Below are 18,704 nucleotides of genomic sequence, written 5' to 3' on the forward strand. Positions count from 1 at the left end.
TCTATCTATTATCTATCTATCTATCTATCTATTTATCTATCTATTTATATATCCATCCATCCCTATCTATCTATCTATCTATCTATCTATCTATCTATTTATATATCCATCCATCCATCCATCCACCCATCCATCCACCCACCCATCCCTATCTATCTATCTATCTATCTATCTATCTATCTATCTATCTATCTATTTATCTATCTATTTATATATCCATCCATCCATCCACCCACCCATCCCTATCTATCTATCTATCTATCTATCTATCTATCTATCTATCTATCTATCTATCTATCTATCTATCTATCTATCCATCTATCTATTGCCCTCCTAGATAGGTTCTAGGTTTAGATAGATAGATTTAGTATGTGTTTTTGTTTTGATAGTTTGCTCAGTCTATTCAATGAAGCTGCATTCTGCTCAGTGTATTCAGCTACTGCCAGTCTTATAGCTCCCTCTGCATCCAGAGATCTGCAGAGGTTTCTGGATGATAAGTGTGGAGCTATGCAGATAACAGCATGAACATTGATTCAGCCCCGGCCTATCCCAGAGAGCCTGACTCTAATGGCATGCTGGGGGACTGTATATATTCAGTGATCACACTGAGCTCCTTTTCCAGGAGAGGATTAGTCCAACCTGGAGGGGGCACTCTGCCCTTCCAGGCAATGCTGCTATGTCTGCAGATGTCTCTAGATATATGAGTAGTTCTATGATAACGCTGTATTGGACTAGTGACAATATGTTAAAAAAAATTGTGAACTTTTTTTATTTCTTCATTTTCCAAAAAATTGTGACAAAAAAGTTATAACTTCCAAAAACTCGCCATGCCTCTTACTAAATACAATAGACTCTCTACTTTCCAAAAAGCAGTCATGTGGGCGGTATTTGTACCGTCCTTGTGTTTTCGGGCCTTAAGAAATTAGATAAGCCATCAGTACATCAGCATTGATTCATTTGATTGTCAGATATATATAGCCCATATTTTGTGGACTCTATAACTTTCTTACAGACTAAATAATAAACACTGATTTGGGTTAATTTCACCTAAGAAATGTAGCAGAATATATTTTGACCTAATTGTATGAAGAAAGGCTATTTATTTGCAAAATTTTATAACAGAAACAAAGGAAAAACATTTTTTTTCTAAATTTTTTTTTTTTTGGCAAAATATTAAAAAAAAACTCAGCCGTGATTAAATACCACCAAAAGAAAGCTTATTTGTGTGAAAAACAAATTATAAAAATTTCATATGGGTACAGTGTTGCAGGACCACCCAATTGTCATTCAACGTGCGACAGCGCTGAAAGCTGAAAATTGGCCTGGGCAGGAAGGGGTGCCCGTTATTGAAGTGGGTAAAGTGTTACTAAACCCACAGCTGTACAATCAGTCTGTATATGTAGTAAAGCATGCTTGTTATACTCACTGTGGAACCTAAGGGGTGAAAACTTTGCATTGTGTAAAAAGGATGTTTGATCCTGTCTTCTCTGATCCTCTCCTTCTTCTATTGTCCCCAGTATATCTGCTGATAGAACAGAGCCTTTGGGGCAAGCTGCACATGCTCAGTTTGGTGCATATTGCTAGAGAGGTTTTTTTCTTGGAAGAGTGCATGTGATCATCACAGGACCAATCAGTGCTGTCCAGACAGAGGGTCAGGGGTCCTGCAGCCTCATAGGACAATCAGAGGAGAATGAAAACACCTCCTACAAGCTTTAACCAGTGCTCTGCTGGACACTGATAGAAGTCACAAGACTGTTATATACTGCTGATGAGAAAAGGTATTTATCAGTTTATATTTACTAAAATAATTGCATTTCCATGTTGTGTGTACTGTGGGAGACCAGATATAGTGAATGCAGGGTCCGGGGAGACCAGATATAGTGAATACAGGGTCCGGGGAGAGCAGATATAGTGAATGCAGTGTCCGGGGAGAGCGGATATAGTGAATGCAGGGTCCGGGGAGAGCGGATATAGTGAATGCAGGGTCCAGGGGGACCAGATATAGTGAATGCAGGGTCCGGGGAGACCAGATATAGTGAATGCAGGGTCCGGGGAGACCGGATATAGTGAATGCAGGGTCCGGGGAGAGCGGATATAGTGAATGCAGGGTCCGGGGAGAGCGGATATAGTGAATGCAGGGTCCGGGGAGAGCGGATATAGTGAATGCAGGGTCCGGGGAGACCAGATATAGTGAATGCAGGGTCCGGGGAGACCGGATATAGTGAATGCAGGGTCCGGGGAGAGCGGATATAGTGAATGCAGGGTCCGGGGAGAGCGGATATGGTGAATGCAGGGTCCGGGGAGAGCGGATATAGTGAATGCAGGGTCCGGGGAGAGCGGATATAGTGAATGCAGGGTCCGGGGAGAGCGGATATAGTGAATGCAGGGTCCGGGGAGACCGGATATAGTGAATGCAGGGTCCAGGGAGACCGGATATAGTGAATGCAGGGTCCGGGGAGACCGGATATAGTGAATGCAGGGTCCGGGGAGACCAGATATAGTGAATGCAGGGTCCGGGGAGACCAGATATAGTGAATACAGGGTCCGGGAAGATCAGATATAGTGAATACAGAGTCTGGGGAGACTGGTTATAGTGAATGCAGGGTCCGGGGAGAGCGGATATAGTGAATGCAGAGTCCGGGGAGATCAGGTATAGTGAATGCAGGGTCCGGGGAGACCGGATATAGTGAATGCAGGGTCCGGGGAGACCGGATATAGTTAATGCAGGGTCCGGGGATAGCAGATATAGTGAATTCAGGGTCTGGGGAGACAGGATATAGTGAATGCAGGGTCCGGGGAGACCGGATATAGTGAATGCAGGGTCCGGGGATAGCAGATATAGTGAATTCAGGGTCCTGGGAGACCAGATATAGTGAATGCGGGGTCCGGGGAGACCGGATATAATGAATGCTGGGTGCAGGGTTTAGTAACACATTAATAACACTTTAACATCATAGAGTACATTCATCTATTTTAGGGTGTTTTAGTGCTTTAGGTAGCCTATTTAAATGAATGGGATGTCTTTACTCAATGCACATTGTTACCCGGCAAAACGCGTGCCAACATATATTAAAGGAGAAGCCCATTGGTTAAAGGAGTTAGTCCACTTTCATTTGTATTAATGTGTTCTGTTCCCCAGGGGACAACTACATGGAGTCCTTTCTCCCATCTTCCAATGTGCTGTCTAAAAAGCTACATGTGAGGTTGGACAGGGCATCCCTCCCCCCTCCACTGCCATCCGAAAACAAAGCTAGTAAGGAGATGTCTGTTTTGGCAAACTGCACTTTTCTTAGTGTCCAAGCATTGGCCCACTTGCCCGAAACATTTTAGTTGACAATCCCCTCTACCCTTTCATTCCTGGTGAGGAGCTCATCTTGGGCAGGTTCTTGGAGATGGAGAAAAGTACCATCAGTCAAAGTATCTGTCTCCTTGCTAGCTGCGTTGTCGGACACGGTGAAGGGAGGAGGGGCGGACTGTCCAACCTCACAGCTAGTCAGCAGCACCTAGAAAGATGGGACAGAATACTACATGTTCTTCATCCCCTGGTGGACAGAACACATTAATAAAAAGTGACAGAGATTGACATCCTCTTCAAACCAACAGCGTGAACCCTGCCTAAAAAATAGTAGACAAAAAAAAGCAAAATTAGCCTTTTACTGAAATTATCATACGTAAATAAACGACCCAAAAATTCAGAAACCCTGTGAAAACACTCTAAAGAAGTCTCACTTTCACCCTTGAAAGTATGAATTAATTAACTAAACACCCTTCTTAGTGTTCATATAACGAATAAAACAATCAAAATTTAATATAAAATAAAGCCCATAAATAATTTCTTCCAAAAACTCGCCATGTAAATCCAGTATGTGTCGTAAGCTCAAATAAAATAAAACACAATAGTGCATTATTCTCACATAAATTCATCAAAATATCCCAAATAATTATACCAAAAAAACCTTGTGACACCCCTTATGAGGAAGTCAAGGAAGTGACGAAACGCGTCAAGGGACGTAACGGTGGACGTTGTCTGAGAAACCGGAAATAGCGGAGCGGCCATTTTGACTGTGGAAAAGCATTTGGCGTTCTTGGAAGCTGCTGCAAGGTGGATCATGGGAACTTTTATGCCTGATATGTGATGTTTTATGTAAGCATTACCAATAAAGCGTGGAGTTATCATATCTTTACATACTACACTATACAAATCTTCTTTTCTCTATGAATGAATATACTGGAGCATTGAAGGAGAAAAGAGTATCGATAGGAGTATTGAGGGATCAGAAGGTACCCACAAGGTGCTAGCAGATCTGTATCTGCACCTTCCTTTGGATATTTATATTGTAAAGCGCTGAGCAAACTGTTGGCGCTATATAAATCCTGTACAATAATAATAATAATATATATATAAAGGCTGTCTTATTACTCATTTGGGTAAGGGTATGCAATTCAGCCACATTAGATGTGTACACTGAATGCACACTGAAGCACTTTATAAATACACAGAGTGGTTCACTATCACGTGTTTCACAGGTCACCACGTGTTTGCACGATTTATGCATTTTTGCATGAGACCTATTAGGTTTTTTGGTATAATTATTTGTGATATTTTGATGAATTTATGTGAGGATAATGCACTATCGAGTTTTCTTTTATTTTGAGGTTACAACCAGGGGCGGACTGACCATTTGGAAACACTGGCACTGCCCGAGGGCCCGTGGTCAGTAGGGGGCCCCATGAGATGCCCCTGGTACCTTTTTCATAGGCTTTTTTGAGATTGGGCAAGGACACAGGGGCCCCATGATCCCCTATTGCCCGGGGGCCCCATGAGTTGTCAGTCCGCCCCTGGTTACGACACATACTGGATTTACATGGCGAGTTTTTAGAAGAAATTATTTATGGACTTTATTTTTGTTATTTTTTATTAAATTTTGATTCTTTTACTGAAATTCACTCAATATCAACCTTTCAGGACATTCTAGCAAAATACGGGTCACCTTGTAAAGTATACAAGTAAAGGAATGGGTCAAGTCTCTGATGAATGAGATGGATGAAGGGAGGTCTGTACATGATTCAGGGTGGTGGGGTATAACAGGGGGGTAAAAAAACAGGGTGACTCCCTGGAATTGATGTGGCTATTGAAAGCTTGCAATGGGAATTGTTGCAATAGATATGAATATAGCCCTCGTCAGATCTAGCACCAATGCCACAAGGGCAGGGGCGGACTGACCATTTGGGAACTCAGGCACTGCCCGGGGGCCCGGGGTCAGTAGGGGGCCCCATGAGATCCCCCTTGGTACCTTTCATAGGCTTTTTTGAGTTTGGGCGAGGACATAGGGGCCCCATGATCCCCTATTGCCCGGGGGCCCCATGAGTTGTTAGTCCGCCCCTGCACAAGGGGTTTAGTTACCCCTCTATGGCCATTTTGTCAAGAAGCAGCCATGTTGTAAACGGCGTCACTGCCTCCTTGAATGCCTTGTATCGCCGGGAATGCGATTTCCCTGAGCCTGGAGCCGGTAATGGGCACAGAATTTGCTCAGTTTTAATAAATGACATACTCAGCTAAAACAGTAATAAATGACATTGCTTCAGGGCTGTTGGCTGTCGTGAATAGTGCCCGAGCCTCTGAAAATGGCTGCGTCTTTTGTGCGGAGCTGACAGATGCCCTCTGAATATGCAGCAGAACGACCCAGGGCCAGGAGCTGTCAACATCTATTCCTCATTTAGGCAGATTCCTGGCAGCGGTATCATACTGTAATGTTTCCTCGCAAATAAAGTTATTCAGAGCTCGTTGTGAAACTGCTGAATTCTGTCTGAGAGCATTTTGTGGGAGAGAAATGGGCAAATTTTAGGCTTAAAAAAATGTTATAAACTATATATATAGTGCTCAAAAAAAATTAAGGGTCATTTAAGTAGCAGAGGGGGTTGTTCAACAGTTTCAGCTGCTTTGGTGTTAATGAAATTAACAACAGGTGCACTAGATGGGCAACAATGAGACAACCCCCAAAACAGGAATGGTTTTACAGGCGGAGGCCTGACATTGTTTTCCCTACTCATCTTTTCTGACTGTTTTTCAATAGTTTTGCATTTGGCTAGGGTCAGTGTCACTACTGGTAGCATCAGGCCATACCTGGACCCTACAGAGGTTGCACAGGCAGTCCAACTCCTCCAGGATAGAACATCAATACATGCCATTGCCAGAAGGTTTGCTGTGTTTCCCAGCACAGTCTCATGAGCATGGAGAAGATTCCAGGAGACAGGTGGTTCCTCTAGGAGAGCTGGACAGGGCCGTAGAAGGTCCTTAACCCATCAGCAGGACCGGTATCTGCTCCTTTGTGCAAGGAGGAACAGGATGAGCACTGCCAGAGCCCTACAAAATGACCTCCAGCAGGCCACTGGTGTGAATGTCTCTGACCAAACAATCAAAAACAGACTTCATGAGGGTGGCCTGAGGGCCCAACGTCTTCTAGTGGGCCCTGTGCTCACTGCCTGGCACCATAGAGCTCGATTGGCATTTGCCATTGAACACCAGAATTGGCAGGTCCACCACTGGCCCCCTGTGCTTTTCACTGATGAGAGCAGGTTCACCCTGAGCACATGTGACAGACGTGAAAGGGTCTGGAGAAGCCATGGAGAACGTTATGCTGCCTGTAATATGGTGGTGGTGGGTCAGTGATGGTCTGGGGAGGCATATCCATGGAGGAACACACAGACTTCTACAGGCTAGACAATGGCACCCTGATTGCCATCAGGTATCGGGATGAAATCCTTGGACCCATTTTCAGACCCTATCCTGGTGCACAAAAATGCCCGGCCTCATGTGGTGAGAGTATGCAGGCAGTTCCTGGAGGATGAAGGAATTGATACCATTTAATGGCCCCCACGCTCGCCTGACCTAAATCCATTAGAACACCTCTGGGATGTCATATTTCAGTCCATCCGATGCCGCCAGGTTGCACCTCAGACTGTCCAGGAGCTCAGTGATGCCCTGGTCCAGATCTGGGAGGAAATACCCCAGGACACCATCCGTGGTCTCATTAGGAGCCTCCCCCCAACGTTGTCAGGCATGCATACAGGCATGTGGGGGCCATACAAACTACTGAGGACCATTCTGAGTTGCAGCAATGAAATTTCAGCAAAATGGACTTGCCTGCTGCATCATTTTTTCACTTTGATTTTTGGGGTGTCTTTGAATTCAGTCCTCTGTAGGTCAATCATTTTAATTTCCATCAAATGATGGGGCATCCTTAGGTTCCTAACACATTCCCCCGTCCATATCAGCATAGAGATCCAGCAGGAGTTTTTAAAGTGTCCCTTTAATTTTTTGAGCAGTGTATATATATATATATATATATATACACACATACACACACTGTATTGCCAAAAGTATTGGTCGGCCGGCCTTTCCACGCACCTGAACGGTAATGGCCCCCCAGTCTTAGTCCGTAGGGTTCAATATTGAGTTGGCCCCGCCCTTTGCAGGTATAACAGCTTCAACTCTCCTAGATTGTAAGCTCGAAAGAGCAGGGCCCTCGAACCCCTCGTGTTTTGTTCTGTTACTGTATTGTCTCATGTACTGTCCCCCACTATAATGTACAGCGCTCAGCAAACCTTTTTGCTGCTATATAAATACTGTATAATAATAATAACTCTTCTGGGAAGGCCATCCACAAGGTTTAGGAGGGTGTCTATGGGAAGGTTTGACCATTCTCGCTCATCCATGTCTTTATGGACCTTGCTTTGTGCACTGGTGTGCAGTCATGTTGGAACACAAAGTTGGGAGCATGCAATTGTCCAAAATGTCTTGGTATGTCGGTCTTTCAGTATGAAGCACTCTGGTGGGGACACCTGATGTAAGGAGGCACTGTTATATAAGGGGAATTTTTTATGGGGACCCAGATATAAGGGGTCACTCTGATGGGGACACCTGATGTAAGGGGGCATTCCGGTGGGGACACCTGATGTAAGGGGGCATTCTGGGGGGGACACCTGATGTAAGGAGGCACTCTGGTGGGGACACCTGATGTAAGGAAGCACTCTGGGGGGGACACCTGATGTAAGGAAGCACTCTGGTGGGGACACCTGATGTAAGGAGCCACTCTGATATAAGGGGAATTTTTTATGGGGATCCAGATGTAAGGGGGCACTCTGATGGGGACACATGATGTAAGGGGGCATTCTGGTGGAGACACCTGATGTAAGAAGGCACTCAGGTGGGGACACCTGATGTAAGGAGGCACTGTTATATAAGGGGAATGTTTTATGGGGACCCAGATATAAGGGGTCACTCTGATGGGGACACCTGATGGAAGGGGGCATTCCGGTGGGGACACCTGATGGAAGGGGGCATTCTGGGGGGGGGGGGGCCTGATGTAAGGAGGCACTCTGATGTAAGGGGAATTTTTTATGGGGACCCAGATGTAAGGGGGCACTCTGATGGGGACACATGATGTAAGGGGGCACTCTGATGGGGACACATGATGTAAGGGGGCATTCTGGTGGAGACACCTGATGTAAGAAGGCACTCTGGTGGGGACACCTAATGTAAGGAGGCACTGTTATATAAGGGGAATGTTTTATGGGGACCCAGATATAAGGGGTCACTCTGATGGGGACACCTGATGGAAGGGGGCATTCCGGTGGGGACACCTGATGGAAGGGGGCATTCTGGGGGGGGGGGGGCCTGATGTAAGGAGGCACTCTGATGTAAGGGGAATTTTTTATGGGGACCCAGATGTAAGGGGGCACTCTGATGGGGACACATGATGTAAGGGGGCATTCTGGTGGGGACACCTGATGTAAGAAGGCACTCTGGTGGGGACACCTGATGTAAGGAGGCACTCTGGTGGGGACACCTGATGTAAGGAGGCACTCTGGCGGGGACACCTGATGTAAGGGGGCATTCTGGTCGGGACACCTGATGTTAGGAGGCACTCTGATGTAAGGGGAATATTTTATGGGGACCCAGATGTAACGTGGCACTCTGATGGGTACACCTGATGTAGGGGGGCATTCTGATGTCGACACCTGATGTAAGGGGGCACTCTGACCCTGCATTCACTATATCTGGTCTCTGCGGACCCTGCATTCACTATATCTGGTCTCCCTGGACCCTGCATTCACTATATCCGGTCTCCCCGGACCCTGCATTGACTATATCTGGTCTCCCTGGACCCTGCATTCACTATATCTGGTCTCCCTGGACCCTGCATTCACTATATCTGGTCTCCCAGGACCCTGCATTCACTATATCTGGTCTCCCCGGACCCTGCATTCACTATATCTGGTCTCCCACAGTACACAAAACATGGAAATGCAATTATTTTAGTAAATATAAACTGCTAAATATCTTTTCCCATCAGCAGTATATAACAGTCCTGTGACTTCTATCAGTGTCCAGCAGAGCACTGGTTAAAGCTTGTAGGAGGAGTTTTCTCTAGGAGTATGCAGAACCCCTGACCTCTGTCTGGACAGCACTGATTGGCTCTGTGCTGATCACAGGCACTCTCCCAAGAAAAAAAAAAATCCTTTCTAGCAATACACACCAAACTGAGCATGTGCAAAGTGACTCCACACAATATGTCTTATCAGGAGATAAGAAGGGGACACTGGAAGAAGGGGAGGATCAGAGAAGACAGGATCAAAAAGTATTGTTACACACTGCGGAGGATTAACCCCTTAGGTTCCACAGTGAGTATAACAAGCATGCTTTACTGCATCTACAGACTGATTGTACTGTTGTGGGTTTAGGAACACTTGAAGTTCAGTTGCTGATATGAATGAACAATATGTAAAGAGCTCTACATGGACAGCGTGATATAAATACCTGTAATAAATAAATACATTTTCTGCTTAGACACATACTCATGAGCAGCACTCTCTTCAAATGCAAAACGCACCATTGGTCAACGCGAGCCTGCAGCCTGCAAGAGGCTGGGACAGCAGACAACACTGCGGGGAAAGAAATGTATAAAAAGGTGAAATAACGGTCAGTGGCCCCCATGGCCGGGCCCCTGTCCTCCCGCCCCCCCAAGAGCCATGGCCCGCTGTGTACCCCCAGTGGTTACTCCACGGATTGTGCTGCTTTTGTTGTTGTTATGAAGGAAATAAGGCTAATCCCTGTTTCATGACACACTAGACGGATATATAAGCCACTGGCTGGTGACGGTGTCCCAAATCCTCCTAAGAGCTTACATTTCACAGCTTCTCTCCTCTGCCCGTTGGCACTGACCGGGTGCAGGTCTTGTATGACCCATCACTAGCAAACTAGAACATAATGGGCGAATGGGACTCCTCTGCCGCTAATAACCAGAGGTCAACGGTTTGTAATGCCAGCAATAGACGGGTCAAAGACCGGACTTTTTTTATTAAAAAAACGGAAAAATCAGTCGTTCGATTGGCCGACGTTACCACCAACAGTAAAAAAATCGGCCGATTTTCGTCCCGTCTACGGCTGGCATTTACCCCCATAATTACTTCTGTCCCTTGCAGAGAGCTCCGCTATTATATTTTACATGAAAAAGTCTTGCGGTTGCAACAATGTATCCATTTGTATTCATTTCAGATACAGATTTTATTCGGATACAAATAGATACATTGTTGCCACCGCAAGACTTTTTCATATAATAAATAATAGTGGACTGGAATTCTTATTCTTCTTTTTCTTATTCTTTTTCTTCTTTTCCTTTTTCTTCCTCTTCTTTTTCTTCTTCATCTTCTTTTTCTTCTTCTTTTTCTTCTTCATCTTCTTTTTCTTCTTCTTTTTCTTCTTCATCTTCTTCTTTTCTTCTTCTTTTTCTTCTTCATCTTCTTTTTCTTCTTCATCTTCTTCTTCTTTTTCTTCTTTTTCTTCTTCATCTTCTTCTTTTCTTCTTCTTTTTCTTCTTCATCTTCTTTTTCTTCTTCATCTTCTTCTTCTTTTCTTCTTCATCTTCTTCTTTTCTTCTTCTTTTTCTTCTTCATCTTCTTCTTTTCTTCTTCTTTTTCTTCTTCATCTTCTTTTTCTTCTTCTTTTTCTTCTTCATCTTCTTCTTTTTCTTCTTCATCTTCTTTTTCTTCTTCATTTTCTTCTTCTTATCTCCTTCTTGTTCTTCTTCTTTTCTTCTTCTTTTTCTTCTTCACCTTCTTTTCTTCTTCATTTTCTTCTTCTTTTCCTCTTCTTTTTCTTCTTCTTTTTCTTCTTCTTTTCTTCTTCTTTTTCTTTTCTTCTTCTTTTCTTCTTCTTCTTATTTTCTTCTTATTATTTTTCTTCTTCTTTTTCTTCTTCTTCTTTTCTTCTTCTTATTTTTCTTCTTGCAGGTCACGGCTCATGCGCAGATTTTTTATCGGTAAAATGACCGGCCGATTTGCCCATCATAGGCGGGAAAATTGGCTGATCGTCAAAAATCGGCCATGAATTTTCCAACTTAACCAATAAAAAAATTGTGCCAAAACCCTAAAAAATGGCTGACCAATTAACCCACTAATGGTGGGCCAAAAAATCGGTCGATTTTCGACCCGTCTATGGTCTGCATAAAGGCTGGCCATACACTATACAATTTTTTTTTTTTTTCTTCTTCATCTTCTTTTTCTTCTTCATCTTCTTCTTCTTTTTCTTCTTTTTCTTCTTCATCTTCTTCTTTTCTTCTTCTTTTTCTTCTTCATCTTCTTTTTCTTCTTCATCTTCTTCTTCTTTTCTTCTTCATCTTCTTCTTTTCTTCTTCTTTTTCTTCTTCATCTTCTTCTTTTCTTCTTCTTTTTCTTCTTCATCTTCTTTTTCTTCTTCTTTTTCTTCTTCATCTTCTTCTTTTTCTTCTTCATCTTCTTTTTCTTCTTCATTTTCTTCTTCTTATCTCCTTCTTGTTCTTCTTCTTTTCTTCTTCTTTTTCTTCTTCACCTTCTTTTCTTCTTCATTTTCTTCTTCTTTTCCTCTTCTTTTTCTTCTTCTTTTTCTTCTTCTTTTCTTCTTCTTTTTCTTTTCTTCTTCTTTTCTTCTTCTTCTTATTTTCTTCTTATTATTTTTCTTCTTCTTTTTCTTCTTCTTCTTTTCTTCTTCTTATTTTTCTTCTTGCAGGTCACGGCTCATGCGCAGATTTTTTATCGGTAAAATGACCGGCCGATTTGCCCATCATAGGCGGGAAAATTGGCTGATCGTCAAAAATCGGCCATGAATTTTCCAACTTAACCAATAAAAAAATTGTGCCAAAACCCTAAAAAATGGCTGACCAATTAACCCACTAATGGTGGGCCAAAAAATCGGTCGATTTTCGACCCGTCTATGGTCTGCATAAAGGCTGGCCATACACTATACAATTTTCTGTCCAATTTCTGCCCAATTTCCTTTAGATTTACCTTCAACTATGTAGTGCAAGGGCTTGCCTGATTGGAATCAATTGAAAGTGTTGTTTAGGTTTGACCTCATATTACCGTATTTTTCGCACCATAAGACGCACTTTTTTCCCCCCAAAAAAGGGGGGAAAATGTCAGTGCGTCTTATGGAGCGAATATGGGGCGGCCGGTCTGGTATTTTCAGCGCCGCCGTGTCAGAATACCGGGCCGGCCGCTCAGCTCTACAGCGGGACCTTATAGAGATGACTGCTGACCTTTGGGGAGGGGGGGGGAGCGGGTACCTGAATTTGATAGATACCCGCTCTTACTTCCGCGGAGTTGTTCTTTCATCTTACCCGTTCCTCTATCCAGCGGCGCGGTCTTCCCGGCTTCTGTAGTGTGGGCATGACAGCCGGGTGCCAAGTGCGCATGCACAGGAAGCGGTGCTTTTTGTGAATGGTAAGGCGGTACCTGGGACACATGACAGATCCCAGAAGCCGCCGGACCAATCACAAAACGCAAGTGCTTCTCGCCCATGCGCACTGGGCACCCGGCTGTCATGCCGAACGCCATTACAGAAGCCGGGAAGACAGCGCGCGGCTGGATCGAGGAACAGGTAAGATCAAAGAACAACTCCGCGAAAGTGGGAGCGGGTACCTGTCAAATTCAGGTACCACCTCCCCCCCCTCCCCAAAGGTCAGCAGTCATCCCCTGTACTATCCACAGTCTCTGGTCATCTCCTGTACTATCCACAGTCTCTGGTCATCTCCTGTACTATCCACAGTCTCTGGTCATCTCCTGTACTGTCCGCAGTCTCTGGTCATCCCTGTGCTGTCCGCAGTCTCTGGTCATCTCCTGTACTGTGTCCGCAGTCTCTGGTCATCTCCTGTACTATGTCTGCAGTCTCTGGTCATCTCCTGTACCGTGTCCGCAGTCTCTGGTCATCTCCTGTACTGTGTCCGCAGTCTCTGGTCATCTCCTGTACTGTGTCCGCAGTCTCTGGTCATCTCCTGTACTGTCCGCAGTCTCTGGTCATCTCCTGTACTATGTCTGCAGTCTCTGGTCATCTCCTGTACTGTGTCTGCAGTCTCCGGTCATTCCCTGTACTATGTCCGCAGTCTCTGGTCATCTCCTGTACTATGTCTGCAGTCCATTAGTTCAGAATTTTTTTTTCCTGTTTTCTGTCTCTAAAACCTAGGTGCGTCTTATGGAGCGAAAAATATGGTATATGCTTTTTGATAAATCTAAAGAAAAATTGTACAAGAAAATTGTATAATGTATGGCCAGCCTAACTGGATACAATTGAGTGTCTTTTAGGTTTGATCTCGTATTATATAGTTTTTGGTAAATCTAAAGCAAAAATCTCAAGAAAATTGTATAATTGTATAATAAGCCAGCCATACACGGGTTGAATTCTGAAAGAATTTTCTTTCAAAAATCTTTTCTAAGGCAGGCCATACACTATACAATTTTCTTACAGTTTTCTGTCCAATTTCGTTTAGATTTACCTTCAGCTATGTAGTGCAAGAGCCTGCCTGAATGGATACAATTAAAAGTGATGTTTAGGTTTGACCTCATATTATATGGTTTTTGGTAAATCTAAAGCAAAATTCTCAAGAACATTGTATAATGTATGGCCAGCCTAAGAATTTTCATTTGAATATCGCACAATTAGTGGGCCGCGGAACAGACGATTTTCGAGTGACCATCGAATTTGAGTGATCGGGCACATTGGAAATTTTTTTAAAAATTAACGAATTTCTAATCAATGATGGGACAATTGTGCGAGAAATGTAATTGAAAAAGAAATGAGCTGTGACCTGGAAAGAAAAGAAAATTCTTGGCCACAAATTTTTTTTCTGTAGCAACATGAGGTGAATTTAAAGGCTTGGTTGGTCATATTTTAAAATCAATGGTGGCACCATCGAATTACAAAATGCACTAAATTTCCGATTTTCTAAAGAAAATTTGTTCAGAATTCGACCCATGTATGGCCTGCATTCACCATATCCACTCTCCCCAGACCCTACATTCACTATATCTGGTCTCCCTGGACCCTGCATTCACTATATCTGGTCTCCCCGGTCCCTGCATTCACTATATCTGGTCTCCCCGGACCCCGCATTCACTATATCAGGTCTCCCCGGACCCTGCATTCACTATATCTGGTCTCCCTGGACCCCACATTCACTATATCTGGTCTCCCCGGACCCTGCATTCACTATATCCACTCTCCCCAGACCCTACATTCACTATATCTGGTCTCCCTGGACCCTGCATTCACTATATCTGGTCTCCCCGGACCCCGCATTCACTATATCTGGTGTCCCTGGACCCTGCATTCACTATATCCGCTCTCCCCAGACCCTGCATTCATTATATCCGCTCTCTCTGGACCCTACATTCACTATATCTGGTTTCCCAGGACCCTGCATTCACTATATCTGGTCTCCCCGGACCCTGCATTCACTATATCTGGTCTCCCTGGACCCTGCATTCACTATATCTGGTCTCCTCGGACCCTGCATTCACTATATCTGCTCTCCCCAGACCCTGCATTCACTATATCTGGTCTCCCTGGACCCTGCATTCACTATATCTGGTCTCCCCAGACCCTGCATTCACTATATCTGGTCTCCCTGGACCCTGCATTCACTATATCTGGTCTCCCTGGACCCTGCATTCACTATATCTGGTCTCCTCGGACCCTACATTCACTATATCCGCTCTCCCCAGACCCTGCATTCACTATATCTGGTCTCCCTGGACCCTGCATTCACTATATCCGGTCTCCTCTGACCCTACATTCACTATATCCGCTCTCCCCAGACCCTGCATTCACTATATCTGGTTTCCCCGGACCCTGCATTCACTATATCCGGTCTCCCCGGACCCTGCATTCACTATATCTGGTCTCCCCGGACCCTGCATTCACTATATCTGGTCTCCCTGGACCCTGCATTCACTATATCTGGTCTCCTCGGACCCTGCATTCACTATATCTGCTCTCCCCAGACCCTGCATTCACTATATCTGGTCTCCCTGGACCCTGCATTCACTATATCTGGTCTCCCCGGACCCTGCATTCACTATATCTGGTCTCCCTGGACCCTGCATTCACTATATCTGGTCTCCCTGGACCCTGCATTCACTATATCTGGTCTCCTCGGACCCTACATTCACTATATCCGCTCTCCCCAGACCCTGCATTCACTATATCTGGTCTCCCTGGACCCTGCATTCACTATATCCGCTCTCCCCGGACCCCGCATTCACTATATCTGGTCTCCCCAGACCCTGCATTCACTATATCCGCTCTCCCCAGACCCTACATTCACTATATCTGGTCTCCCTGGACCCTGCATTCACTATATCTGGTCTCCCCGGACCCTGCATTCACTATATCTGGTCTCCTCCGACCCTGCATTCACTATATCCGCTCTCCCCGGACCCTGCATTCACTATATCTGGTCTCCGTGGACCCTGCATTCACTATATCTGGTCTCCCCGGATCCTGCATTCACAATATCTGGTCTCCTCGGACCCTGCATTCACTATATCCGGTCTCCCCGAACCCTGCATTCACTATATCCGGTCTCCTCGGACCCTGCATTCACTATATCCGCTCTCCCCGGACCCTGCATTCACTATATCCGCTCTCCCCGGACCCTGCATTCACTATATCTGGTCTCCCCGGACCCTGCATTCACTATATCTGGTCTCCCCGGATCCTGCATTCACAATATCTGGTCTCCTCGGACCCTGCATTCACTATATCCGGTCTCCCCGGACCCTGCATTCACTATATCTGGCCTCCTCGGACCCTGCATTCACTATATCCGCTCTCCCCAGACGCTGCATTCACTATATCTGGTCTCCCTGGACCCTGCATTCACTATATCTGGTCTCCCCGGACCCTGCATTCACTATATCTGGTCTCCTCGGACCCTGCATTCACTATATCCGCTCTCCCCAGACCCTGCATTCACTATATCTGGTCTCCCTGGACCCTGCATTCACTATATCTGCTCTCCTCAGGACCCTGCATTCAATATATCTGGTCTCCCCAGACCCCGCATTCACTATATCTGGTCTCCCCAGACCCTGCATTCACTATATCTGTTCTCCCTGGACCCCGCATTCACTATATCTGGTCTCCCCAGACCCCGCATTCACTATATCCGGTCTCCCCAGACCCTGCATTCACTATATCTGGTCTCCTCAGACCCTGCATTCACTATATCTGGTCTCCCCAGACCCAGCATTCACTATATCCGCTCTCCCTGGACCCTGCATTCACTATATCTGGTCTCCCCGGACCCAGCATTCACTATATCTGCTCTCCCCGGACTCCGCATTCACTATATCTGCTCTCCCCAGACCCCGCATTCACTATATCCGGTCTCCCCGGACCCTGCATTCACTATATCTGGTCTCCCCGGATCCTGCATTCACAATATCTGGTCTCCTCGGACCCTGCATTCACTATATCTGGTCTCCTCGGACCCTGCATTCACTATATCCGCTCTCCCCAGACGCTGCATTCACTATATCTGGTCTCCCTGGACCCTGCATTCACTATATCTGCTCTCCCCGGACCCTGCATTCAATATATCTGGTCTCCCCGGACCCCGCATTCACTATATCTGGTCTCCCCGGACCCTGCATTCACTATATCTGGTCTCCCCAGACCCCGCATTCACTATATCTGGTCTCCCCAGACCCTGCATTCACTATATCCGCTCTCCCCAGACCCTACATTCACTATATCTGGTCTCCCTGGACCCTGCATTCACTATATCTGGTCTCCCCGGACCCTGCATTCACTATATCTGGTCTCCTCCGACCCTGCATTCACTATATCCGCTCTCCCCGGACCCTGCATTCACTATATCTGGTCTCCGTGGACCTTGCATTCACTATATCTGGTCTCCAAGGATCCTGCATTCACAATATCTGGTCTCCTCGGACCCTGCATTCACTATATCCGGTCTCCCCGGACCCTGCATTCACTATATCTGGTCTCCTCGGACCCTGCATTCACTATATCCGCTCTCCCCGGACCCTGCATTCACTATATCCGCTCTCCCCGGACCCTGCATTCACTATATCTGGTCTCCCCGGACCCTGCATTCACTATATCTGGTCTCCCCGGATCCTGCATTCACAATATCTGGTCTCCTCGGACCCTGCATTCACTATATCCGGTCTCCCCGGACTCTGCATTCACTATATCTGGCCTCCTCGGACCCTGCATTCACTATATCCGCTCTCCCCAGACGCTGCATTCACTATATCTGGTCTCCCTGGACCCTGCATTCACTATATCTGGTCTCCCCGGACCCTGCATTCACTATATCTGGTCTCCTCGGACCCTGCATTCACTATATCCGCTCTCCCCAGACCCTGCATTCACTATATCTGGTCTCCCTGGACCCTGCATTCACTATATCTGCTCTCCTCAGGACCCTGCATTCAATATATCTGGTCTCCCCAGACCCCGCATTCACTATATCTGGTCTCCCCAGACCCTGCATTCACTATATCTGTTCTCCCCAGACCCCGCATTCAGTATATCCGGTCTCCCCAGACCCTGCATTCACTATATCTGGTCTCCTCAGACCCTGCATTCACTATATCTGGTCTCCCCAGACCCTGCATTCACTATATCCGCTCTCCCTGGACCCTGCATTCACTATATCTGGTCTCCCCGGACCCAGCATTCACTATATCTGCTCTCCCCGGACTCCGCATTCACTATATCTGCTCTCCCCAGACCACGCATTCACTATATCCGGTCTCCCCGGACCCTGCATTCACTATATCTGGTCTCCCCGGATCCTGCATTCACAATATCTGGTCTCCTCGGACCCTGCATTCACTATATCTGGTCTCCTCGGACCCTGCATTCACTATATCCGCTCTCCCCAGACGCTGCATTCACTATATCTGGTCTCCCTGGACCCTGCATTCACTATATCTGCTCTCCCCGGACCCTGCATTCAATATATCTGGTCTCCCCGGACCCTGCATTCACTATATCTGTTCTCCCTGGACCCTGCATTCACTATATCTGTTCTCCCCGGACCCTGCATTCACTATATCTGGTCTCCTCGGACCCCGCATTCACTATATCTGGTCTCCCCGGAACCCTGCATTCACTATATCTGTTCTCCCTGGACCCTGCATTCACTATATCTGTTCTCCCCGGACCCTGCATTCACTATATCTGGTCTCCTCGGACCCTGCATTCACTATATCCGCTCTCCCTAGACCAGTGGTGGCGAACCCGTGGCACGCGTGCCACAGCCGGCACGCCGAGCCTTATCTGTGGGCACGCCAGGAGAATCCAGCGGCGCGCTGTCTTCCCGGCTGTAGTGTGCGTGACAGCCGGGTCCCAAGTG

At 46.1% G+C, this 18,704-nt stretch overlaps 1 protein-coding gene across 1 annotated transcript in view; it reads right to left on the reverse strand.

Moving 5' to 3' along the window:
• LOC149442037 (rab GDP dissociation inhibitor alpha-like) overlaps nt 1–18,704 on the reverse strand; it is a 66,829-nt gene that overhangs the window by 33,992 nt on the left and 14,133 nt on the right. The window contains exon 2 of the mRNA XM_089656594.1: nt 3,348–3,503. Coding sequence (XP_089512720.1) covers nt 3,348–3,503 — 156 coding nt within the window. The remainder of the gene's footprint in view (nt 1–3,347; nt 3,504–18,704) is intronic.

Source organism: Staurois parvus, unplaced genomic scaffold, assembly GCF_062004578.1.
Source record: "Staurois parvus isolate SC_StPar_1 unplaced genomic scaffold, SC_StPar_1.0 ptg000920l, whole genome shotgun sequence".
In the NCBI taxonomy this organism is placed as follows: Eukaryota; Metazoa; Chordata; class Amphibia; order Anura; family Ranidae; genus Staurois; species Staurois parvus.